Genomic DNA, 27922 nt, shown 5'->3' with positions numbered 1-27922 from the left:
TGACAGTGTTTGCAGAGGGATTTAGACAAGTTACACAAAAAGCCAACAACTTGGCAGATGAAATATAATGTGAGGTCATGGACTTCAGCAGGAAGAATAGAGGAGCAGAATATTATTTAAACCCTTTATAGGAAGGGTTTGGAGGTATATGGGCTAGGTGCTGGCAGGTAGGACTAGATTGGGATGGGATAGCTGGTCGGCATGGACATGTTGGACCGAAGGGTCTGTTTCCGTGCTGTACGTCTCTGACTCTATGACTCTAATGACTGCAGAAAGCTACAGAACAGAGGAATGTGGGAGCCCTTGTGTATGAATCACAAAAGTTAGCACCCAAGTTCAGTAGGTAATAGGGAAAGCAAATGGAATGTTGATGTTTATTTCTAGGGGCTACGAAAATTATACAAGGCATGGTCAGACAACAGCTGGATTGTTGGTAAGTTTTTGCACCCTTTATCTAAGAAAAGATATACTGGTACTGGAGGTAGTCCAGAGAAAGTTCACTAGGCTGATACTAGGTATGAGGGCAGGTTGAAAGGTTAGACTAACCTATATTCATTGGAATATAGAAGAATGAGAGGTGACTTTATTAAAGCATACAAGGTTCTTAGAGGACTTGACAGAATAGATCTGGAGTGATTATTTCCTCCTGTGGGAGAGTCTCTGCCCAGAGGGCATATTCTTAGATTAGATATTCATCCATTTAAGTGAAAGATGAGATATTTATCCTCTGAGGATAGTGAATCTGTGGAATTCTTTATCACAGAAGGCTATTGAGGCTGGGTCTTTCAGTACATTCAAGGCTCAGATAGACGGGATTTTGATCAGTAAAGCAATTGAGTTATGAGGAAAAGAATGGAAAGTGGAGTTGAGGATTATCAGATTAGCTATGATCTCATTGAATCACAGAGCAGACTCAATAGATTGAATAACCTATAGCTATTCTTTCATTTTATGATATTTGGGCCAACAGTTTTAGCATAATGGAGTCCATCAAGTGAATCTGTTTCCATGTGTATTTTGGAAGGTTTAACAGGTCAACCAACTGCAATGATGCGATGTGTAGGCATTAATTGATAGGAGAACAGTGTCTCCTAAGTCTCTGTGGTTCACCAATCAGTGGTCACTGACAGTGTTGTTTTCCAACGAAGATAAATTGCAAACAATTTAACAATCATTTCACAGCAACACTAAGCTAAGTAATTTTGAGCTTTTGTGCTTCTCACTCCTTCCACGCTGCCAATAGAAAATCAAATACATTTTAAAAAGTCAACAATGTGAGGGCTTTTCAAATTTATCCATTTTCTTTCTTGTTTGAAGAAACAAATTCAACGCCAACCCCATTTATTGCCAACAGCATAAATTAGTAATGGATTTTTTTTGTGCACAATGGCAGCATCATGTAGTCCTATCCTGTAACATGAATCATAACCTTCAGGAAAGGAAGGTGAATGGGTGGAAATTAAAGAGAAAATTGAAACAGGGAAGTAAATTACAAACAAAAACTGAAGTTGCTGGAAAAGCTCAGCAAGTCTGACAGCATCTGTGAAGAGAAATCAAAGTTAATGTTTCAGGTCCAGTGACCCTTCCTCAGATCTTGGAAATAAATTGCTATTTCTCAACATGTGGCCACAGTACATTGGGTGCATTGTTGTCATTTGTTCCAAGAGGAGTCAAGTTTGAACCCTTGGTCTGTGGTGGATTGACTAATGACAGTTATAATAACTATTGGGGCATTTCAAAGTGCCCTTGGATGAGAGAGAGAGTAAACAAACAGGATTTCCATTTTGAAATCTGATTGTGGCATTCGAAGAAAATAAATTGTTTATTGAAACGTGCAGTCAATGGTTAAATAATTGCTAACCCTTATTATTTATATTCATGGAAATACATAGTGGTATTACTGTTAGATTATTAATCCAGAAACTCAGCTAAAGTTCTGGGGACCCAGGTTCGAATCCCACCACTGCAGATTGTGGAATTTGAATTCAATGTTTAAAAATCTGGAATTAAGAATCTACCAATGACCATGAAATCATTGTTGTTTGTTGGAAAACCCAACTGGTTCACTCATGCCTTTCAGGGAAGGAAATCTGCCATCCTCACCTGGTCAACTCTATATGTGACTCCAGACCCACAGCAATAGTTGACTCTCAATTGCTCTCTGATTTGCTAGGCCATTTCATTCAGTTATACCAATTGCTACAACGTCTCTGAGAAATGAAACCAAATGGATCACCTGGCATCAACGTAGGCACCGGAAAAGACAACAGCAGAAACAGTCCTGTCAACCCTGCAAAGTCCTCCTCACTAACATCTGGGGCTAGTACCAAAATGGAGAGAGCTGTCTCACAGAGCAGTCAAGCAACAGCCTGACATAGTCATACTCACGGAATCAGACCTTACAGACAATGTCCCAGACACCACTATCAGCATACCTGGATATGTCCTGTCCCACCAGCAATGGTATACAGGTGGGAGGGAGTTACCCTGGGAGTTATCCACATTACCTCAGGACCCCATGCAGACTCATGGCCTCAGGTTAAACAAGGGCAAGGAAACCTACTGCTGGTTATCATGTACTTGCTTCCTTCAGCTGATGAGTCAGTTTTCCTCCATGTTGAATAACACTTGGAGGAAGCTCTGAGGGCGGAAAGGGCACAGAATATACTCTCGGTCAGGGATTTCAATGTCCACCACCAAGTGTGCCTTAACAGCAGTATTGCTGATGGAGCTGGTGTGGTCCTAAAGGGCACAGCTGATAGACTGGTTCTGCAGCAGGTGATGAGGGAACCAATGAGAGTGGACTGACATACATGACCTATCCTTACCAATCTGCTATTAAAGTGCATCTGTCCATGACAGTATTGGTAAGAGAGACCACCGCACAGTCCTTGTGGAGGCAAAGTCTCACTTTCACATTGAGACTAACCTCCATTGTGCTGTGTGGCACTATCACCATGCTAAATGGGACAGACATTGAACAGATCTAGCAAATCAAAGCTCAGAATCCATGAGGTGCTGTGGACCATCAACACCAGCAGCATTGTACTCCAATACAATCTGTAATCTCATGGCCTGGCATATCCCCCATTCAACTATTACCATCAAGCCAGGGGATCAACCCTGGTTCAATGGTCAGTGTAGGAGGACATGCCAGGAGCAGCAGCAGGCATACCTGAAGTTGAGGTATCAACCTGGTGAAGCTACTAAACTGGACTAATTGCATGCCAAACAGCATAAGCAGTGAGTGATAGACAGAGCTAAGCAATCCCACAACCAACAGATCACATCGAAGCTCTGCAGTCCTGCCATATCCAGTCATGAATAGTGGTAGATGATTAAACAACTCGTGAGAGGGAGAGGCTCACAAATATCCCCATCCTCAATGATGGAAGAGCCCAGCACATCAAAGCAAAAGATAAGGGTGAAGCATTTGCAGCAATTTTCAGTCAGAAGTGCTGAATGGATGATCCATCATCTGCACATGAGATCAAGAAACAGTTGAAGACACTGGATACTCCAATGTCTCTTCCAATGCCTATAGGCTCTGACAACATTCCAGCAATCTAGAATCTGCCACTCCCCTAGCCAAACTCTTCCAGTATTGTCACAACCCTGATATCAACCCAACAATGTGGAAACTTACCTAGGTATGTCCTGTACATAAAAAGCAAGACAAATCCAACCTGTCCCATTACTATCCTATCAGTCCACTCTCGATCATCAGTACAGTGATGGAAGTTGTCAGCAACAGTGCTATCCAGCAGCACCTACTCAGCAATAACCTGCTCAGTGACACCCAGTTTGGGTTCCTCCAGGACCACTCAGCTTCTGACCACATTACAGCCTTGGTTCAAACATGGACAAAAGAGCTGAATTCCAGAGGTGAGAGTGACAGCCCTTGACATCAAGGCTGCATTCAACCGAGTGTTGCATCAAAGAGCCCTGGCAAAACTGGAATCAATGGGTATCAGATGCAAAATCTCTAGTAGTTAGAGTTGTATGGACACATAGGAAGGTGGCTGTGGTTGTTGGAGGTCAGTCATCTCCAGGACATCTCTGCAGGAATTCCTCAGGGTAGTGTCCTAATCCCAACCATCTTCAGCTGCTTCATCAATGACCTTCTCTCCATCATAAGGTCAGAAGTGGGGATGTTCGCCAATTATTATACAATATTCAGCACCATTTGCAATGACTACTGAAAAGATTATACATTTCAATGAAGAGATGTGTGGTTCTATATTTAAATACTTGTCTTTGTTAAAAATAAAAAAAAATTACTTTGAAAATTACCAGAGTACTTCCATACCCTTCCCTTTGCTTACCTATGAGCAATTAGTGAAAATGTATTCCTCTCTTCTGCTCACAGGTCTGTGCTGATTATCCTGACCAGTGTAGTTGTTGTTGTCATCACCACTGACTGGATCAGTTGGGACAAACTGAACCGAGGATTTTTGCCGAGCGATGAAGTCTCCAGAGCCTTTCTGGCCTCTTTTATCCTCGTCTTTGACCTCCTCATCGTCATGCAGGTACTGGTTAAATTTTCAAAACTATATTTTGATTTTCCAAAATTATGCACAGCTTTCTTTGCTAAGCAACAATGATGGATCTGCAAACAATTCTCATTCAAGTTAAATAATGTAACTGTGGAACCTGATTGCTACCAACAAGGATGGTAATTTCATGATAGATAAAATATGTTTATGTAATATAATCATCTAAATTCTGTATTATGGGAAAAATCTTTTCACAAAACACAGCATTGTTAATTTTTAAAAGACCTATAAATGAACTTATCTTGTTTAAATGTGCCTCTGACACCCAGCATCACAAAGACTTTATTGCATTATGATGCACGGTAAGGAACTTCTTTTCAATTTTAAGAATCACCGATTTGAATTTGAACTTCTGAAGGCTACAAACACAGCTTTTAACATTGGAAAAACAAGCAATGAAAACAAAGGTGGATAAAAATATTTTGTTTAAACAAGATTTCACACTGAATGGAATGTATTTCTCTTATATCCATCTCAAAGAGAAAAAAATGTCACTTTATTATTATACTTAACAAAAATGGGTTTTGAGTACAATATTTGGCAAAATTCAGTGATGGCACATATTTTATTGCATGAAAAGAGTCATGCAGCATGGAAACAGACCGTTCAGTCCAACTAGTTCACGCTGATCATGCTCAAAACAATTACTTGCTTCCCAGAGTTCTCTAGCCTCCATTTCTATCTCCATAGTAAAAACTGACACAAAACATTCACTTAGTATCTCTCCCATGTCCTGAGGTTTAACACATAGATGACCTCGTTGAGCTTTAAGGGGCCCAATTCTCACCCTCATTGTTCTTTTGCTCTTAATGTACTTATAGAATATCTTTGGATTATCCTCAACCTTATTTGCCAAGGTTTTCTCATCTCTCCCTTTCACCCTCCTGACTTCCCTCTTAAGAACGCCCATACACCCTTTATACTCTTCAAGAGATTCATTTGATCCCAGTTGTGTATATCTAATATATGACTCCTTCTTATTCTTGACCAGAACCTCAATATCTTTATTCATTCTTTGTTCCCTACTTTTACATTGCCCTTCACTCAAACAGGGACATAATGCCTCTGAACTCTTGTTATCTCACTTTTGAAAGCCTCCCAGTTGTTAGTCATCCCTATCCCTGCGAAATTCAATCCAACTCCAATCAACTTTAAAAAGTTCCTGTCTCATACTATTAAAAATTATCTTACTCCAATGAAGAATTTTATGGGAAGGCCTATCCTTTTCCTTTTCCATAACTATTTTAAAACTAAAAGAATTATGATCACCAGTCCTAAAGTGCTCCCCCACTAACACTTACCAGAGAAATAACACGCTTGCAAAAAGCATTCAATATTTTCAACAAACATTGATAGACAAGTGACAATGTTTATGAAGTACATAACTTTGATGTGTTTGAGAATTAGTAAGTGATGATTAATGTTTATTACCATGCATGCTTCTATTTTTGATAGTTATTTCATTCAAGTTACCATGTGCGAATGAACTGTAAATACTGAAAATGATATGGTCTATATTACCCCAAACTTTGAAAATTCCTCCCTATGCTTGTTGACCTGTCCTCCTTTAGAATGCTTCTTCAGCTTTACCTCTTTGACTAAGCTTTGATCACGTATCATGATCTCTCCTCTTTAATTCAGTGACAATGTTTGTTTGATTACATTACTGTGAAGAACCTTGGAATAGCTTACTTTAAAGATGCAGATTTTTGTTGTGTTATGCATTCACATACAACGAAAGAATGAGTTCCTCATACCACTACTGTCTTTAATAATGCTTCAACTAAACTTCACCATTTCAGAGTATCATTTGTAGTGTAAAGGAAAGCCTGATATTGTTTTGAAGCAGACTGCAGAATCTTTGATTTTTAGGGTCTGTCAAGCGGTTTAGGGAGAGAGTTATAGTCATAGTGTCATACAGCACAGAAACTGACTCTTCGGTCTTCTTCCATGCCAACTAAGTTTCCCAAACTAAACTAATCCCATTTGTCTGCATTTGGCCTATATCCCTCTAAACCTTTCCTATTCATGTACCTATCCACATGTCTTTTAAATGTTATAACTGTACTTGCATCTACCACATTCTCTGGTAGATCATTCTATATACGAACCCTCTGTGCAAAAAAGTTGCCCCTCAGGTCCCTTTTAAAAATCTATCTTCTCTCACTTTAAAATTATGCCCTCTAGTTTTGATCTCCCCCACCCCAGCGAAAAGACCTTTGCTGTTCACCTTAACCATGCCCCTCATGATTTTATAAACCTCTTTAAGGTCACCCCTCAACCTCCTACACTCCAGTGGAAGAAGTTCCAGCCTCTCCTTATAACTCAAGCTGTCCAATTGTGGTGACATCCTTGTAAATCTTTTCTGCCCTCTATCCAAATTAATAATATCCTTCCTATAGCAGTGCAATCAGATGAATATGCTTTTGGGAAAGGTGAACAGGTATGATCATGTTCAACAATGGAGTAGGCTCAATGGACTGAAGAGCATATTCCATACTTATTTTCAATATTTCTGGTCCTAAATCAAAACCCCAAGAACTGATAAATTAGTAATTTATCTTCATTTAATTGATTGAGGGATCTTGTTGTACATAAGATGTTTGCAAAATTTGCTAAAAATGTCAGTAAGAAATAATTGGCTGTGTAGTGCTATGGGACATTCTTTGTATTATTCCCCTACGCTCTCGGATTAACGAGTTCAACACGCGGCGAGACATCAAACAATTCTTCCGCCGCCTTCGCCTCCACGCCTACTTCTTCAACCAGGATTCTCACCCACCCTCTGACGACCCCTTTTCCTGCCTCCAACACACCTCATCCACCTGGACACCCCGGGCTGCCCTCTTACCTGCCCTCGATCTCTTCATAGCCAACTGCTGCCGCAACATTAACCGCCTCAACCTCTCCACCCCTCTCACCCACTCCAACCTCTCACCCTCAGAATGTGCAGCTCTCCACTCCCTCTGTTCCAAGCCCAACCTCACTATCAAACCGGCAGACAAGGGAGGCGCGGTAGTAGTTTGGCGCACCGATCTTTATACCGCTGAGGCTAAACGCCAGCTCGCGGACAACTCCTCCTACTGCCCCCTTGACCATGACCCACCTCCCACCACCAAACCATCATCTCCCAGACCATCCATAACCTCATCACCTCAGGGTATCTCCCATCCACCACCTCCAACCTCATAGTCCCACAACCCCGCACCGCCCGTTTCTACCTCCTGCCCAAAATCCACAAACCTGACTGCCCCAGCCGGCCCATTGTCTCAGCCAGCTCCTGCCCCACCGAACTCATCTCTGCATACCTTGACACGGTCCTGTCCCACTTAGTCCAAGAACTCCCTACCTACATTCGGGACACTACCCACGCCCTCCACCTCCTCCATGATTTTCGCTTCCCCAGTCCCCAACGCCTTATCTTCACCATGGACATCCAGTCCCTGTACACCTCCATCCCCCATCAAAGCCCTCCGCTTCTTCCTTTCCTGCCGTACCAACCAGTACCCTTCCACTGACACCCTCCTTCGACTTACTGAACTGGTCCTCACTCTGAACAACTTCTCTTTCCAATCCTCCCACTTCCTCCAAACCAAAGGAGTAGCCATGGGCACCCGCATGGGCCCCAGCTATGCCTGCCTCTTCGTAGGATATGTGGAACAGTCCATCTTCCGCAACTACACTGGCACCATCCCCCACCTTTTCCTCTGCTACATCGATGACTTTATCGGCACTCCTCGTACTCCCACGAGGAGGTTGAACAGTTCACCCACTTTACGAACACCTTCCACCCCGATCTTAAATTTACCCGGACCGTCTCAGACCCCTCCCTCCCCTTCCTAGACCCCTCTATTTCTATCTCGGGTGACCGAATAAACACGGACATTTACTATAAACCGATCAACTCCCACAGTTACCTAGACTACACCTCCTCCCACCCCTGCCCCCTGTAAAAACGCCATCCCATATTCCCAATTCCTTCTGTCTGCCGCATCTGCTCCCAGGAGGACCAGTTCCAATACCGAACAACCCAGATGGCCTCCTTCTTCAAAGACCACAATTTCCCCCCAGACGTATTCGACGATGCCCTCCACCGCATCTCTTCCACTTCCCGCTCCTCCACCTTTGAGCCCCGCCCCTCCAATCGCCACCAGGACAGAACCCCACCAGTCCTCACCTACCACCCCACCAACCTCCATATACATCGTATCATCTGTCGTCATTTCCGCCACCTCCAAACGGACCCCACCACCAGGGATATATTTCCCTTCCCTCCCCTCCCCTATCAGTGTTCCGAAAAGACCGCTCCCTCCGTGACTCCCTCTTCAGGTCCACACCCCCCACCCAACCCAATGTCCACTCCCGGCACATTCCCCTGCAACCGCAAGAAATGCAAAACCTGCGCCCACACCTCCCCCCTTACTTCCCTCCAAGGCCCCAAGGGATCCTTCCATATCCACCACAAATTCACCTGCACCCCCACACACATCATTTACTGCATCCACTGCACCCGATGTGGCCTCCTCTATATTGGGGAGACAGGCCGCCTACTTGCGGAACGTTTCAGAGAACACCTCTGGGACACCTGGACGGACCAACCAGCCCAACCACCCCGTGACTCAACACTTCAACTCCCCCTCCCACTCCACCAAGGACATGCAGGTCCTTGGAGTCCTCCATCGCCAGACCATAGCAACATGACGGTTGGAGGAAGAATGCCTCATCTTCCGCCTAGGAACCCTCCAACCACAAGGGATGAACTTAGATTTCTCCAGTTTCCTCATTTCCCTTCCCCCCCATCTTGTCTCAGTCCCAACCCTCGAACTCAGCATCACCTTCCTAACCTGCTATCTTCTTCCTGACCTCTCCGCCCCCACCCCCACTCCAACCTATCACCCTCACCTTAACCTCCTTCCACCTATTGCATTTCCAACACCCCTTCCCCAAGTCCCTCCTCCCTACCTTTTATCTTGGCCTGCTTGGCACACTTTCCTCATTCCTGAAGAAGGGCTCATGCCCAAAACGTCGATTCTCCTGCTCCTTGGATGTTGCATGACCTCCTGCGCTTTTCCAGCAACACATTTTCAGCTCACATTCTTATTATGCCAATGAGTAGCAATCGTAATTGATAGAAGTAAAGCTTGCCAGTAGCCACCGTCAATGCCAGGAAGTGTTATATCTGAGCAGGTATTGTTTCATATTTGCTGCAAAGTACTTTGTTGACTTATCTACCTCTTTTAATTGGTCTTGTTACATCCTTCACCCTTCTCCTGGTTAGGTCTTACCACCGTGACAAGCATAGATTCTTTCTTTTGTGATTTCCTCCTCATGGATTATGTTATTATGCCTATTTGCCAGTACAGCTGAGAACACTTGCCATCACTTGCCCCAAAAATACTTGGGTGTCGGAAATCTGAAACAAAATAGAAAGTGCTGGAAAAACTTAAGTCTGTAATCATCTGTACAGAGAGAAATGGAGTTAACATTTCAAGACAAGTGTGACAGTTCGGAACAAAAGGGAGCTGGAACTAGGTTTGAACCATTAACGTAGTCTCTCTATCTCTCCACAGATGCTGCCAGGTCTGCTGAGTTTCTCAGGCATTTTCTGGTATTGTTCCAAAAAGACTGAATTACATATATCAGCTATTAATTATTGTGTTACCCAAACAACTGCTGATAATATTTCTTTATAACACAGAGCTGCATGATTCAATGAGAGATTATTTCAAGAAATAACCAATTTTTTTTGCAATAAATACCTGCTATTAAGAAACCCTATTAGTGAGTTTAGAGAAGATTTGTAGCTCAGGTTGAGGTTCTGGATGTAGGTTTGCTCGCTGAGCTGGAAGGTTTGGTTTCAGGTGTTTTGTCACCATACTAGGTAACATCTTCAATGAGCCTCCAGTGAAGCATTAGTGTTATGTCCTGCTTTCTATTTATGTGTTTAGGTTTCCTTGGTTTGGTGGTGTCATTTGTGTTGATGTCATTTCCTGTTGTTTTTCCCAAAGGATGGTAGATGGGGCCCAAGTCGATGTGTTTGTTGATAGAGTTCCGGTTGGAATGCCAAGCTTCTAGGAATTCTTGTGCATGTCTCTGTTTAGCTTGTCCTAGGATGGATATGTTATCCCAGACTAAGTGTCCTTCCTCATCTGTATGTAAGGATACTAGTGAGACTGGGTCGTGTCTTTTTGTGGCCAGTTGATGTTCATGTATCCTGGTGGCTGCCAGACTACTCAATCTTCTTGGCATCATGGTAGCCCACAAAGCCCCTAACACACTAAATCAGCCGCTAATGAACTTAAAAAACCCTATACAGACAATAAGCAAAACAAACGTCATTTACAAGATACCATGCGAGAACTGTAACAAACATTACATTAGACAAATGGGCGTAAAACTAGCCACTGGATTTACTTTTCCAGGATATGGCTTGGCAATTCAGACTTGAATTTGAACTTATTTCCAAACTTATATCATTTGAATTGCAGAATCTGCTGCGGTTGGAAGATGGTGAGCATCAATAGACTGTCTTTGTTCTATTTTTCTGTACTTCTTTTACTACATTTGATGATGTTTGGATTATAATTCTAGGATACCAAGGTTGAATTACCAAAGCATATTTAGGGGTTACTTAGCTCATTGCTGTGGTTCTGTTCGCCAAGCTGAGAATTTGTGTTGAAGACGTTTTGTCCCCTGTCTAGGTGACATCCTCAGTGCTTGGGAGCCTCCTGTGAAGCACTTCTGTGTTGTTTCCTCCGGCATTTATAGTGGTTTGTCTCTGCTGCTTCCGTTTGTCCATTCCAGCTGTCCGCTGTAGTGGTCGGTATATTGGGTCCAGGTCGATAGAATCTGTGGATGAGTGCCATGCCTCTAGGAATTCCCTGGCTGTTCTATGTTTGGCTTGTCCTATAATAGTAGTGTTGCCCCAGTTGAACTCATGTTGCTTGTCATCTGTGTGTGTGGCTACTAAGGATAGCTGGTTGTGTCGGTTCGTGGCTAGCTGGTGTTCATGGATACGGATCGTTAGCTGTCTTCCTGTTTGTCCTATGTAGTGTTTTGTGCAGTCCTTGCATGGGATTTTGTACACTACGTTGATTTTGCTCGTGCTGGGTATCGGGTCCTTTATCCTAGTGAGTTGTTGTCTGAGAGTGGCTGTTGGTTTGTGAGCTGTTATGAGTCCTAGTGGTCGCAGTAGTCTGGCTGTCAGTTCAGATATGTTCTTGATGTATGATAATGTGGCTAGTCCTTTGGGTTGCGGCATGTCCTCATTCCATTGTTTTTCCCTTAGGCATCTGTTGATGAAATTGTGGGGGTATCCGTTTTTGGCGAATACATTGTAGAGGTGTTGTTCTTCCTCTTTTTGCAGTTCAGCACAACAGATGCCGAAGGGAAAGACAACAAAATGAGGACATGCCACAACCCAATGGACTAGCCACGTTACCATACACTAAGAACATTTCTGAACTGACAGCCAGACTACTGCGACCACTAAAACCTCATTCTCCTGCCGTCTCCCCATAACCTTTGTTCCTCTCACTAATCTTACTACTAAAATACAGTTACTTATAAATAGTCATTCTTTCAGTCTGAGGCTGTGCCTTTTGGGTCCCAATCTCTCCTACAGGTGGAAACACTTTCTCCATGACCGTTCTATCTAGACCTCTCAGTAATCTGTAAATTTTAATCAGATCGCCCTTTCAAAACTCCACCAAGTATAAACCCAGAGTCCTCAACCACTCCTCATATGACAAGCCTTTCATCTCTGGAATCACTCTTGTGAACCTACTCTAGACCCCTTCCAAGGCCAGCACATTTTCATTAGATACAGTGCCCAAAACCACTCTCAACCTTTCAAATGTGGTCTGAACAGAACTTCATACAGCCTCAGCAGTACATCTCTGCTGTTATATTCTAGGCCTCTTGAAATGAATGCCAACATTGCATTTGCCTTCCCAACTGCCAAGCATGTTAACCAGAAGGGAATCCTGAACTAAAACTCCCAAGTCTGTTTGTGCTTCAGATTTCAAAAGCCTTTCCCTGTTTAGAAAATAGTCTACACCTCTGTTTTCCGTATAATGTCAAACTCTCCTACATTGTATTCCATTTGTCACATCTTTGACTACTCTCATAACCTGTCCAAGTCCTTTTGTAGTCTCCCTGTTTCCTCGACACTACCTGTCCCTCCATCTCCTATTTGTGTCATCTGCAAACTTACCAACAATGTCTTCAATTCCTTTGACCAGTTTGTTGATGTATAAAATGAATAGGTGTGGTCTCAACATTGACCCCTGAAGAAGTCCATTAATTGCCGAGTACTATTTGGAAAAGGTCCCTTTATCCCTACTGTCTGGCTCTGCCACTCAGCCAATCCTCTCTTCATGTCAATACCTTTCCCTAACATGGTGGGTTCTTATTTAAAAATCTCCTGTGAAGTACCTTGTTAAATGCCTTCTGAAAATCCAAATAGATCAAGTTCACTGGCTCTCCTTTATCTAACTTTCTCATTACCTCCTCCAAGAATTCAAACAGATTTGTTAGGCATGACCTCCCCTTGATGAAGCCATGCTGACTCAGCACTATTTTACCATGCACTGCCAAGTACTCCGCGATCTCATCTTAGACTCTGAAATCTTACCAATGGCTGAGGTCAGTCTCGCTGATCGATAATTTCTTGTCTTCTACCTTCCACCCTTCTTAAACAGGAGTGGTATCAGATCCATTTTCCAGCCTGACTCCAGTGATTACTGAAATTCACCACCAATGCCTCTAGAATCTCTTCAGCTATCTCCTTTAGAACCCTTTGGTGTAGTTCATCCAGTCTGGGTGATTTATCCACCTTAAGATTTTTCAGCTTTCCCAGCATCATCTCCTTTAGTGATGGCCACTACATTCACCTCTGCCCCCTGAATCTCTTGAAGGTATGGTACGCTATTGGTGTCTTACACCATTGATTTCATGCAAAATCTAACGAGACAGCATCTCTATGGCTATCTGTGACTAGGCAATTTTACCTGTTTACTGGAGCACACAAGACCACAGTAGCTGGCAACTTCCATGCTCGCAGCAGATGAAACCACAAAAAAGGATGTAAGAGGCAGCAACAGTGGTTCCTCCTTTACACTGTATTTTACAGGTATCATTTCAAGATAGCAAAAATACAACAACTGGTTCATTAGAACAAGTATCACTTCTAAAAACTGACAAGCTGGAGTAAGGGGTTTGCATCCTGAACTCTACATACACTTAGGGCCAGATTTTGCAATGCCAAAAGAGGTTTCCAGCTCAACCTAAATGCAACAGAGAGCTGAATCCACAAGTCCCATCTTTAAATCCATCACACCACCTTTGCCAGGGTTGATTATAGTTTGCACTACACCTATACTCCCAGCGCCCTGAACAACCACTGCCCATCAGGCTCATGCTTTCATGGCTGTTCTCGAGACACTCACCCCTGCCAAATCTCTAGCCCAGAGTTAGCTAATCACTCAGTTTCTCCTTACTGCACTCTGGTCCCACGCTTGGGTTTTTGCTTCCTGTCAGGGAACAAACAAAGGGCAGAACTGAGCATACTTATCCTATTCCCCTGCCATGCTGTGGGCTTCCACTGGAGCCTCAGGCATGTTAGGAATTGTATCCTTCAACCAGATTGGAATGTAGATTTCTTCACATGTTCAGATGATTCACAGACTTTAGAGAATCAAAGGTGAGTTACCTGCTCTTGTAGCTAAATGATTGGCCTAGTTCCTAGTCAAATGAAATCTCCTTTACCCCCTCCCTCCTCAGAATATTGATAATGGGGATGCAACTGCAGTATCATTGAATGTAAAAAAAATGATTGGAATATGTCTTGTTAGAGCTGGTCATTGCCTGGCATTTGTGTGGCACAAGTATTACTTGCCAGGGGTCAGCCCAAACCTCAATGTTGTCGAGGTCTTGCAGGTGGCAGACAGTGACTGCTTCAGTATGTGGTACAATTTGAATGGCACTGAACACTGTAACCATCAGCAAACACCCATTTCTGACTTTGGATGAAGACAAGATCATTGATGAAGCAGCTAAAGATAGTTGGTTTTGGGACAGTATCCTGATGGCGATACGGACTCTTGTAATATAGTTAGTGTCCCTACCTATGGGCCAAGAGGATTCAAGTCTCACCTGCTTCAGAGGTGTGCAATAATATCTCTGAGTAAGTTGATTAGAAAATATATGTCCTGATGGTGTCCAAGCTTATGGGGAGGAGATGAAAGTGGACTTGAGGCCTCAATCATTACATGGGAAATGGGAGCAGGAGTAGGTTATTTGACCCCTCAAACCTACTCCATCTTTGGCTGATCTTCTACCTCAACACCACTTTTCTGCACTATCCCAATATGCCTTGATGACTTTAATGTCTTGAAATGCATCGCTTGCTACCTCAAATTTATGCAGTGACTGAATACCCCTGGCACTCTGGGCTGGAGAATTACAAAGATTTGCCACTCTCTTCATGTCAACCCTAAATAATTATCGTTAAATAGCAGGCGTGAGAGACTGAATAATTTAACCCCCCCCCCCGCTAATTCTTATACTCCTGTGTGTTCTTGTAGCGCTGTTCTGGGGCTGTGCTAATTAGCTCCCCACAATCACAACCACACCCATTTGTCTTTCACTCATTTCACACACCTTGCTTACATATTTGCCATCCTACTTGTCACATTTAAAAAAAATAAACCGTAGATCAGAAATACCGTCAAAATATGTACAGGAGGAAGAAAATAAAACTGAAGGTAGTGTCTTTCCAATTCAGTTTAAATTTCTTAACAGCAACTGTGTAAGTGTATCATTGAATAAATGTCCCATTTGTTAAGTCAATGTTCAGTATGGGAAACTATGCCGAGGGTGAGAATAAAATATAAATTGACAAGATAAAAGCTTCCTGAATTTTAATTTTTCATATATAACTGTTTAGAGAAACAAACAAGATTTTTTTCCTTGCTGTCAAACCTGACGTATATTACACAAAAATGTACTTGCTGCTTTAAATTGTCATTATAAGTTTTCCAACTAATTAGTTCCATAAAAAATGTCACAAGCATCTATCTAAACATATTTGTGATTGAAAGCATGTTAATGCATCACTGCTATTTTAGAAAAAGGGCACCATGACAAAAGATCAAAAAGTTAAAGGGAGTAACAAATTACAAGTAATTAGATGGGAATAATGTGACACAGCATTTCAGAAATGCTGTGTCACATTATTCCCATGATTTTTTAAATCAAATACACTGCCCCACATCAGTAGCACAGATCTGTAAAATTACCAATTTAAAACCAGCTTCCAGAAGTTAGAGACCTTTTCATTTCCAGTTTTGATGACATGATAGATATCTCAGTAAGATGTCTTGACAAGAATCAGGTTAATAGTGTCTTGACTTCATGCTTTAGACCTACCAGCATGAGAAATAGGGGAATAAGGATACACTGACTATCATGTAGATTTTATTAACATTGAAAATTTTAGTAACAGACTGGGTACTGACAGGAACAGTAAAAATACTATGCGATATTTGATGCACAGGCTGTGGTGAGTTGCTAAATGTCCATTCTCAGCTTTCTCTTTGCCTCATTTCAATTTAGCGTAGGATTAGGATTGAGATCCTAATGACTATAATTAATTAAATACTGGAAGACTTTAAATTGGTTTTTCAATAAACCTTAATCCTCATTAAAAGCACTTCTCTAAATTGGACGCCCTTTTGCCTCCAATATAGGAGATAAGGTGGAGATTGCCTTTGTGTTCTGAAGTTCAGTGGGATATCATGGAGAATCAGCCGAGCAAAGCTATGTGCTGTACTACATTGTGACATAGGAAAAATGTAAATTAATGTTTCTAAAAAAAGTATATCATATCAGTGCTCTTCTTCCTTAGAATGCAATTAATCTAAGTTTAGCCTATTATGATATAATCAGGACTCAAAACTCTAGATTTTTCATTATATCTGAGAAGGAGAAGGTGAAATATTTGTCTCTCTGCATGATATGCTATTACAGTGTGATCTAAGGGCTGAGAAACAAGTAGCACCAGACACAAATGTCAGAGATTCAACCTTGCAGAAAAATGTAAACCGTATTGACAATTACTATATCCTCACCATGCCCTGTTTTGTCACCCATGTTTCCTGCACTACATCTCTTCTTAGATCACTATTGATTCATAGAATAAAACAGCACAGCTTGATGTTGTGCCGACCTTTTATCCTACTCTAAGATCAGACAAACCTATATACCCTTAATTTTAATACCATCCATGTGCCTCTCCAAGAGTCACTTAAATGTCCCTAATGTATCTGATTCTACTACCATTGCTGGCAGTGCATTCCATGCATCCAACACACTCTGTGTAAAGAACCTGCCCCTGACCTCTCCCCTAAACCTTCCTCCAATCATCATAAAATTATGCCCCCTCGTGATAGACATCTCTGCCCTGGGAAAAAGACTCCAACTATTCACTCTATCTCTGCCTGTCATCATTTTGTACACCTCTATCAAGTCACCCCTCATCCTTTTTCACTCCAATGTGAGGATGCTTTTCTATTGTGCATATAGTGACACGATTCTTCTGTAAATTTTAAACTTCAAATTAATTCTAATGTTTTGAAATTGACAAAAATTGATCAAAACTCCTCTTCTGTCCCAAGGAAACCCTTTTCAGACTGATGTTGATTCAGTGCCCTTTAATGAAACTAATTCAAAAGGTCTTTTAAAGTAAAGATCCTGGCTTTCTCAACTGAGGGTATGAAATCCACAACATAATACCCACCTCTGTTCCTCCCAACTTATATGGAAAAGGAGTCTGGCTTCTAAAAGATCAGTCTTTGTTTTTTTTAAAACAGTGACAGGTGGTGGTTGATCCTACTACAAGTCATCAAGTGCCAATAGACAGCAATTAATTGAAAATGAGGGAAGTTCTCCCCCCCCCACCCAACCCCCCAAACAACCTGTTCCAATGTTGACTTCACCTGAAAATTATCCTCCTGGAAATTTGGCTACACAACATTTTTTTGTGTAGTTTCCTTGGAACCCTTTGCTTTGTAAGACTTTCTCTTCAATTAAAGCATCAACTCATCCAAGAAATGACATTCCTGCCACAAAGGAGACATATGGTCAATTATAAATTGTATTAGTTTTGTTTTACTTTCATCTGTATTAAATATTTATATTTGGTGCAGGGTGTATGAGATATGAGGTTTGAAACATCCAGGGTGAATGTGTGATACTGAATAAACTTTGTTATTTTAAAGTTCTCAAAGGCTTACTGTTGGAATGTTTTAACATGGGTAATCACTTGGAGGGTAAGAAACATTCCTGACGTACAATGCATATTGATCATAGACAAGAAACATACTCATTCTGTCAGTAACAATAGCCTTGGTGTGAAGCAACACTTTGCACAAACACCAAACTCATACATTTTCCAGAAATTGACCAAGCTTGAATTGAGAGAAGTGGTATGAGAATTGCTGGCAATGATAACGTCAAAAGGCTGCTGCTTGGTATTACTTTAAATGGGGGTTCAGGATAGTGTCAATACCAATACAAAGGATTCACGGACTGAAAGACTCTGCGTACTCATGAAACCCACCCAATAATTTAACCACTTACCTCTTCATTTTTCATGCTCTTAAAACATTTCGGTATAGAGTTCTGCTTTGAGCACAATGAACAATCCTTGTGCAAATTGTGCTCAAAATTGCATCCATTTTGAGAATTTTTTTTTCTTTAGAGTTTCCCTAAAACTCATGTACAAATTGTCAAATGTAAAATCTGCCATGAACTGGAGCAATTGGACAGTGTTTTAAAATGTTTTTTTAAAACAAGAATTTGCTTTAAAACCTATATTGTGATCTCTTTTTAAAAGGGGAAACCAGGCATAGCTTTATTACTGCAGCTAAAAATTAGAAAGCAATAAATAATATAAACAAAACTACGGTGCCAAACCTTCACCTGTTAGCAACCAGATTTTAAAGGGGGATTGAAAAGGACATGGAAAAATATACAAGGCTTTGCTATTAATATCGGCACAATTGTCAGTTTCTTAATGTGGTAAAACATAGCTAGAGATGGTTGAAGGCTGATATTTTTTCCTATGGTGTGGAAACAGGCCCTTTGGCCCAACAAGTCCACACCAATCCTCTGAAGAGTAACCCACCCAGACCCATTCCCTACCCTATTATTGTATGTTTACCCTCTAACCAATGCCACCCCAATTAGTGCACAAAGGATTCATGGACTGAAAGACACCTATTAAATCCACCTAGTAATTTGTCCACTTGGAAGCTGGGACTTTCCTCTTCATGCTCTAAAGATGTTTTGGTGTAAAGTTCTGCTTTGAGCAAAATGAACAACCCCTGTGCAAACAGTGCCCAAAATTGCCCCTGTACACAATTAGTGCAAATCCTCAAGAGTAATGAATTTAGCATAAGACCAGGCCGGTTTCATAGGTGGGACCAGCACGTAGAGTGACTTAACACTAAATGTAATTTACCTTTAAAATTCCTGAGCACAATTCACCCAAAATTATTACGAAATCAAGCAGAAATTCTAGAACTTCCATCTTAGCCAGAGAGGAGGGGGCAGGGGAGAGGAGGGTCACATGTATGCATGTACATTATGTAATTCTGAGGTTAAACACATGAAATTTGAACTAGTCAGGGGTCAAGCAATGCAAACAGAGTACTACCTGACTGTAATCTAGGCCACAGGGACTTTGGCCCACTCATCAGACTTTTCACCATCCGAACAAAGTTTGCGAGGCTAGGGCCGTGAACTTATCATCGGGCTAGGGTGGGGAGACCACTGTTTGAAAGCTAGTAAGTGTACAACATAAAAATTGAAGGCAAAACTTTATCACTTTTAAATAAACTTATTTAATCATGTGTAAAATACTTAATGACCAAATAGAAGTTTGTAATTATTGAACAGGCATGTATTGGTTATAGTCTCCAAATGGTAGCAAGAAGTGAAAGTGGGTAGTCAATAAATCTAAAAGCTCCATTTCAAAGATGTTCTCTCCGTCATTGCCTCACACCCTCAGACACACCTTACTGCCATCTCTCTCACTAGATGGGTTAGGTTTTTCCAAATTGCACAAAACACTTCAACACCACAAAATAGAAAACTCCAACCAAAGCCTTAATGTTTATACATAAGTGATATTCGTCTGCAAGTTGTGCTTCCTCTGATATGTGATGATAACGTGAATAAATTGAAATCATATATGTCAAGGTGTGATGATGTGACACTTGAGACCCAATTTTAACTCTGTATGTGGATGGGTTTTGAATGAATTAAAATCAAGACTGGAGCTAAACAAAGTAGAAACATTTTATATGTTGGAGCTGTTATACTGAAATGATGTGCACATTTCTCCAAGGCCGGTGATACATAAAGTATAGGCTGTAGATCCTGATCAGATTTTCACCTCTTCCAACACTCCTTTTTTATAGTTTTCAACAGCCATACAAACTAAACATTAATTTGATGTAAAATTGACCAGCAGCTGACAAGGCAATAGATTGAAATCAGATTTGCAGTTTGAAATGAGTCAAGAGTCTGATATGAAGAAATTGGTTCTCAAGTTTATTGAAAATGTAGTAAAAGTGTCTTGAGTAACTGAGATAGCAAATCGATGCTGTGGGACTCATCATGGTTCCCAGGAAGCTCATGTTCAACGGAAAGTTGAGGATTTCAGACAATCAGTCCTTAACTTTGAAACTCGTTTCTTTAAAAGGTTTTAAATGTTGACACCATTTAATTTGGAACTATATCACCATTCCTTCACCATTGCTGTCATAATCCTGGAGCTCCCTTCCTAACAGCACCTTAGGCATCCCTATACCTCAACTACTGCAGTGATTTCAGAAGGCAGCTGACCAGCACTTCTACAGGTAAGTTGAGATGGGCAATAAATGCAGAAATTTAAAAACAAGTTTGAACAAATTAGAAAAAAACTGTGGTCTCACCAGTGCCCTGTTGAACGGAAGTATAACATCCTTGCTTTTATGTTCAATTCCTCACATAATAAGGATAGATTCCTTTGGTCTCCTTAGTCACTGCCTTTGCCTTCTTAGTTACTTGCTGTACCTGGATACTAGCTTTTTCTCCCTCATGCACTTGAACACCTACATCCCTCTGAAACTCTGAATTCTGCAAATGTTCTTTGCGTAAGCAATACTCTGTTTCATTTTTCTAGCCAATGTGAACAATGTCACATTTTCACACATTATACTCTATCTGCCAGATTTTCACCCACTTGCTTGACCTATCTATGATCATCTGCATTCTCCTTAAGGTACTTTGCTATCAACTTTGAGTCATCTGCAAATGTAGTATCATGCCCTTACTCTACTTCAATGAATCAGATAAGAAGATTATAAAATAAAACCAAGGCTTCAGCACAGACTCTTGTGGCACAGCATGTAACACATGCTGTCAATTAGAAAAATATTCATTTACAGATAGTTTTCAGCCAGTCTTCTATCCAGGCTAACGCAGTACACTGAGCACCATGAACTCTTCCTTTGTGCAATAGTTTTAATGAAACCCCTTGTCAAATGGCTTCTGGAAATCCAAGCACAGTATGAGTGCAGTCATAATGCATGTTGCTTCTTTTAAGAATGCTAGTTAATTGGTTAAGCATGATTTCCCTTTGACAAAAACAAAAGCTTTCCTGGTTAGTTTGAATTTTTTTCTGTAATGATCGATCCTAACATCTTCCCTATGACAGACATCAAGTTAACGGACATACCGGTCTAGTTTTCTGCCCCCTCCTTTCTTGAGTACAAGATTTATAGTTTCATAGAACTTATCAGAAGTTGGTGAATTTTGGAAAATTAACACGAGTGCATGTACTATCTTGTTAGCCACCTCTTTTAAGGCTCTAGGATGAAGTCCATCAGGATCCAGGGACCTGTCAACTCTCAGCTCAAACCAAGTACTTCTCTTCCTTCTACCTCCTGAGTTATGCCCAGTACTGGAATGCATTTGTACCTACCACAATGAACATAGAACATTACAGCGCAGTACAGGCCCTGCAGCCCTCGATGTTGCACTGACCTGTGGAACCAATCTGAAGCTCATCTATCCTACACTATTCCATTTTCGTGAAGGCAGGAGCAAAATATTTGTTCATTTAATCCAAAATTTCCTAATCTTCTTCTAGTAATTCCCCATTCTTGCTGTTTAGAGGACCAACTTGTTTCTATTTAAATAGCTGTAGGAATTCTCTTATCTATGTTTTATTACACATCCAGCTGGATTCCTCTCATGATCTAATTTCTTTCCCCTAATTATTCTTTCATTCATTCTCTGCCATTCTTTAATTTGGTCCAATCATCTCACCTGCCAGTCATCTTTACACAAAACTGTATGCTTTTTTTTCTTAAACTTGATGCTTTTCTTCACTTCTTTAATTCCCCTCCCTTTGGAAGTTTCGGTTCCACTGCAAAGCATATAGTCAGTCAGCAGTGAGCATAGAGCTGGGCTATACACCACAACCATGGAGATGAGCATACAGCATGACATGTATCACTTGCATTCAGTGTAAGATAATGCAAATCACAATCCCTGAGGCTTCCTAATAAGCTTAATCAATTTTTAGTTCCATCTCCTATACGTTTCTCCTTTTATATCAATGTGCATGGATTAGATTTGTAAAGAAGGTTAAAAGGGAGCTTTAAAAAAGATGAAAGAACATGCGATTTTGATAGATTTACATTTTGGCTTTGTAGGTTTACATGAAAAGGCTGAACATTTATTTCAGCCGAAAGTTATAGCTGGAGAGCTGAGTGGTAACTGGAGCCAAGAGCCTGATTAGAGGGAGCTGACTGCCTGGTTACGGTGTTAGGCAGTGAGAGAGGGAGATTAGTATCAGGAGGAATGTTCTGATGCTGCTTTATTTAGCTTTGATTTTCAGCAAGTATTATCAACCAAATTTTGCCCGACTCCTCCCTCCCTAGAGCTGCAACACAAGGCTGGGTACATAAACTGGGAGAAACCATGAGTTCACACATCAGCCTGCACGATCACTGCCACAGCTCTTGAGTTATGGAATTACTATATCACCCAGATATTATCCACAAAGGACTTATAGATGAAATCCCCCACACCCTGAGGCTCTCTTTTTCTATCCACACAGCTGATTTGACAGTGCTGGATTTATGCATCTCAGCAGGTCTCAGTCATTCCTTTAAATTACAGTCCATCTTGTAAGGGTTTCAGTGTCTCCTGCTTAAAGTGGTAACTAGAGGTTTCACATGCTCTTACACTGAAAATTTCTGAGATTCTTTGGCAGGGGTTGATTTAAATTCATAATTAAATTTATCATTTTGGCGGAGGTTGGTGACCCATTCATTTCAAAATGTATTTGCAAATCACTGTGCCAGTTACTTTCCAGGGTATGTGTGAAAGAAGCAAGTGAGAATAAAAATGGAAAGGAAAGAAGCAAGGAAAAATAAAATCAACAACTAATCTGGTATAAATGAAGGATAATGATACTGAAGTTTAGGAGGGATTTGGCTGTACAACTGTCAATCCAAATAGATATCCTTCAGAAACATGCGTCATTTATCACCTCCACTAAATAGAGTTACGAGACTGACAGATGCAGTAATAAAAGGTGGAATCTTATAGGGATCTGAGCGATGTGGGCAATACAAGATCCACGGCAGAATCAGACAAAAAACATAGCAAGGTCCATTTGGTTACATATAGAGTAATGTAGTCATGTGCATCAAAGTACCGACAATAAGTTTTCTCCTTCCTCTCCCTCCATTATGTCTTAGTGTACACTTAACAGGCGTGGAGAGAGTCTGCCTGTTGCTGGAACCTGTTAGCACTGGAGGTCCAACTCCAAAAGGGGTTGTCTCTGGATAGATCAGACATACCAAGGGTTATCTTGCTGGAGGCAAGAAGTGGATCCACCTCACCATGAACCAACAATGTTGAGGGGTGTCAGGAAGGTTGGAAGAGGATGGCCCAGCCACCCCTGGAAAGTCATGAGTGGAGACTTTTAAGGGAGCTGGGGGTGGTTCCTCTTCTGGTTGCCTGACTCCTGTCTCCCTGTGAGGGTGGGGCATCTGGCGTGTGTGCCAAGTTCCCTGTACCCTTGTTGCCATGTCTTTGGTCCTGAGGACCAGTGCATGGGGCATTGTAGTGTAGGCATGTCCCAGCAGACCCTGAGGGAGGTGGGCCTGGCTCTCCAAGGCAACCACCAACCTGTGCATAGACTCAGCCACATTGACTTGTTGCAGCCTTTGGGCAATGAGGGCCATTCTGTCCCACATCCCTGTCTGCTGTTCCTGTCCCTTCCTGTGCATGGGAGTGATGTTCCTGATTGCTGACACCATGGGTCCTTTCCGCTGGGGGCTGAGCAGACGTCCAGTTGCTGACGGTCCTCTGAGTGCCAGCGGCCTGGGGCCTTTCTCTCTCAGCCAGCCGCCACAGTGAGACACTCACCACACTGTACTGCTACACTTTCTAAAGCTAACATTCCCACTGAGGTGTCAGTTTTGGAGCTGGTGGAGGGTTTAGGAGGTAGCTTTGCCAATATTCTCTCTGAGGACAAGACTAATCCCGTCTCTGAGATCAAGGAGCTGAGTCCTGGCTAAGCCAGCTGTTTCTGTCCGGATGTGGTGGGAATGCTGGCGGTATCTGCAAGACTCATGCCTGCAGGGTCTGAGGGCATGGCCTCTTTTGTTTTCTCTCTCTTACATCATTCCCTTGGCCAGGACCTCCTCGTCCCTGTTGAACAGTCGTGGTGCCACCTCTCCTTTCTCCCATAAGTTCAGAAAACCCTTGACTGAGCAGAGCAGCTTCAGAATGCCAGCACTCACTCAGATGCATAGTGGCCTTTTAAAGATGTCATGGCGGTGCAGGATGTCAGTCTTTAGGCGGATATTTGCAGTGTGGTGGATTGTTCCAGGAATAGCACACAGTTAGATGGGGCTAGACTTAGAACAGCAAAGGTATGTAGTTAATTTGGAGCATTTGATAAATTATGGTGGAAATCCCTCTTAAAAACCTCAACACAAATCTTCCTAAGCCAAAACATATTTTTGTAAAGAGCTCAGACATGCTATGGATTAAATAAGCCATTAATGAGGTTGAGGTTTATAAACCAACTGTAAATCTCTATTTGTGTATCTTTGGTGGTGGGGGGAGGGATAAAAAGCAACTCATGACTTTTGTACCAAAGGTCTTACTTTTCATTTGATAAGGTGGGATCTATCACCTGATAAATGAAACTGTGGGTTGGGAGCAGGGCAACAAAATTATATAAAAATAGAGATGTTAATGGGCCTATCCATTTCAGACTGCCAGTCTTCCCTACTTGAGGAAATGACATAATATCCTTGTAATAGCTCACTCGCTCTAGTAGTGATGTCCAGAACTTGTACCAAGTGAATCAAAGTCATCTGATTCTTACCTTGTAACTCAAAATTTATTTCCCTCAATGGGAAAGATTTTTTGATTTTGCCAAGACAAGCAAAAGTTTATTGAGATAATAGATTCTTACAGAACCATACATCTTGCCCTTGAGTCAAACGGGATTAATGGATGTTCTGAAGAAAATTGAGAGCTCATTCTGCCAGTTGTTAGAGAAGACATAGCAGTGGATGAGATGTGAATTTAACACGTAAATATAATGTGTGGTTTACACTGGAACAGGTTCAAGAAATCATGTTTCAGTGTTTCACCACATTCATTTCAATAGTATTTCCCTTTTCTATGATCTTCACCTCAAAATGTCAAGCATGTTGACATTCTGGTAAAACATTTGGGCTATTATTTATCCAGGGTTTAAAATCAAGGTCCCGTATGAACATCCTTGCAAATGCAGCAGCTGTAGAACATTAGTTTTTCAATAAATTGCTCATTTTCTTCTGGAGCTTGGGCTGTCTATAAAGTCACCGAAAAGTGGCGAATAATATTGCTCTCTCAAGTCAATTCTAAACAGTAAAATGCTCTTAATGCCAGGCTCCTGTAATATGTGGTGTTGCGCAGGGGAAATTTATTGCTTTGAAAAAGCTGAAATTGCATTTCTTTCAATCTGCATCCAATAAGTCAGCCCTCGTAATGTAGTCTGACCAGCCATAGAGGTGGTTAATCTATCACTGGGTGGCAGCAAGCATAATACTACAAATGTTTTCAGACAGCATAAATTGAATTTTCAGCCAAGGGCTGGCCACTTAGCAAAGTGAGTATTTTTTTTCTTTTAAGGGATTTTGGAGGGGAGAGGGAAAATATGTAAATGTATGAAAATGTACAGGACAAAGACCATAGAAGAGGAAAATTAAACCACTGTGCGGATGTCACTTCAAATATTATCAGTGTTTTAACTAAGACATTTGTTTATGCTTTATTTTTCATTGCATTATTACTTTAAAATTGTAAACTTTGCATTCTGGTTTAAAAAAAATGAAAAATCCTTTGTGTGCAATGTCATGTTCCCAACTGATGGTAGTATCCCTGAATGAAACCTGGCTTGTTAGCAAGGCTAGAGATACATTCTGTTGTTGGAAAACAAGTCATAGACAACTAAACTAGTCCCATCTGCCTGCACTTAGCCATACTCCACTGAGCATTTCTTATTCATGTACTTGTCTAAAAATCTTTTAAATGGTGTAACTGTACCTACAGGTCAGGCAGCATCCAAGGAGCAGGAGAATCGACATTTCAGGCATGAGCCCTTCTTCACCTTATCTATTCCCCTTCCTGAAGAAGGGCTCATGCCCGAAACATCGATTCTCCTGCTCCTTGGATGCTGCCTGACCTGCGCTTTTCCAGCAGCACGCTTTCAGCTCTGATCTCCAGCATCTGCAGTCCTCACTTTCGCCTAACTGTACCTGCAACCAACACTTCTTCTTGAAGTCCATTCCACATACGAATGACTCCCTGTGTAAAAAATGTTGCTCCCATGTCCTCTCCCCTTAAATATATGCCCCGAGTCTTGAAATCCCCCACCCTGGGGAAAAGGACCCTCCCAATCACCTTATCTATTCCCCTCATGATTTTATAAACCTCTATAAGATCACCCCTCAACCTCCTCCACTCCAGTGAAAAGGTCCCAGCCTATCCAGCCTCTCCTTATAATTCAAACCCTCCATTCCCAGTGACATTCTGGTAAATCTTTTCTGACCCCTCTTCAGCTTAATAATATCCTTCCTATAACAGGGCGACCAGAACTGGACAGAAGATGCCTCAACAACGTCTTTTACAACCTCAACATGACGTCCCAACTCCTATACTTGAAGATCTGAGCAATGAAGGCAAGCATGCTAAATGTCTTCTTAGTCACCCTGTTTACACGTGACACAAATTTTGACGAATTATATACACGAACCCCTAGGTCTCTCTGTTCTACAATACTACTCAAGGCCAAACTTTTAATTGAATAAGTCCTGTCCTTACTTGTTTTACTGAAATGCAATGCCTCACACTCATCCAAATTAAGCTCATCTGCCACTTGTCATCCCATTGATCCAATTGATCAGGAGCTCTTCGTGATCTTAGATAACCTCCTTCACTCTCCACTATACCAGCGATTTTGGTTTCATCCACAAACTTGCAAATTATGCCTTCTATATTCTCATCTAAATCACTTATATAAATGATGAACAAAAGTTTGCCCCAGCACTACTCCCGATGGAACACCACTGGCCACAGGCCTCCTGTCTGAAAATCAAACCCTTGACCACCACTCTGTCTCCTGCCATTAAGTCAATTTTGTATCCAGTTGCCAAGTGCACCCTAAATCCCATGTGATCTAATTTCACGGTGGCACGGTGGTTAGCACTGCTGCCTCACAGCGCCTGAGACCCGGGTTCAATTCCCACCTCAGGCGACTGACTGTGTGGAGTTTGCACGTTCTCCCCGTGTGTGCGTGGGTTTCCTCCGGGTGCTCCGGTTTCCTCCCACAGTCCAAAGATGTGCAAGCCAGGTGAATTGGCCATGCTAAATTGCCCATAGTGTTAGGTAAGGAGTAAATGTAGATGTAGGGGTATGGGTGGGTTACGCTTCGGCGGGGCGGTGTGGACTTGTTGGGCCGAAGGGCCTGTTTCCACACTGTAAGTAATCTAATCTAATCTAATCTAATTAATCTACCATGTAGAACCTAGTACAAGGTTTTACTAAAGTCCAAGTAAACGATGATCACTGCTCTGCCCTCATCAGTCATAGAGATATACAACATGGAAACATACCCTTCAGTCCAATTCGTCCATGCAGACCAGATGTCCCAACCCAATCTGGTCCCACCTGCCATCACCCGGCCCATATCCCTCCAAATCCTTTCTATTCATATCCCCATCAGATGCCTTGTAAATGTT

General features: G+C 41.7%; 1 protein-coding gene across 3 annotated transcripts in view; it reads left to right on the top strand.

Annotated features, from left to right (window-relative positions):
• The window catches only part of tmem117 (transmembrane protein 117), a 434750-nt gene that overhangs the window by 349342 nt on the left and 57486 nt on the right, over positions 1–27922 (top strand). For all 3 annotated transcript variants that reach the window (XM_072551966.1, XM_072551967.1, XM_072551969.1), the window contains exon 6: positions 4370–4529. In XM_072551966.1, coding sequence (XP_072408067.1) covers positions 4370–4529 — 160 coding nt within the window. The remainder of the gene's footprint in view (positions 1–4369; positions 4530–27922) is intronic.

This window comes from Chiloscyllium punctatum, chromosome 32, assembly GCF_047496795.1.
Source record: "Chiloscyllium punctatum isolate Juve2018m chromosome 32, sChiPun1.3, whole genome shotgun sequence".
Lineage (NCBI taxonomy): Eukaryota > Metazoa > Chordata > Chondrichthyes > Orectolobiformes > Hemiscylliidae > Chiloscyllium > Chiloscyllium punctatum.
The sequence above is the reverse complement of the archived record's forward strand: the minus strand, read 5'-3'. Positions and strand labels throughout refer to the sequence as shown.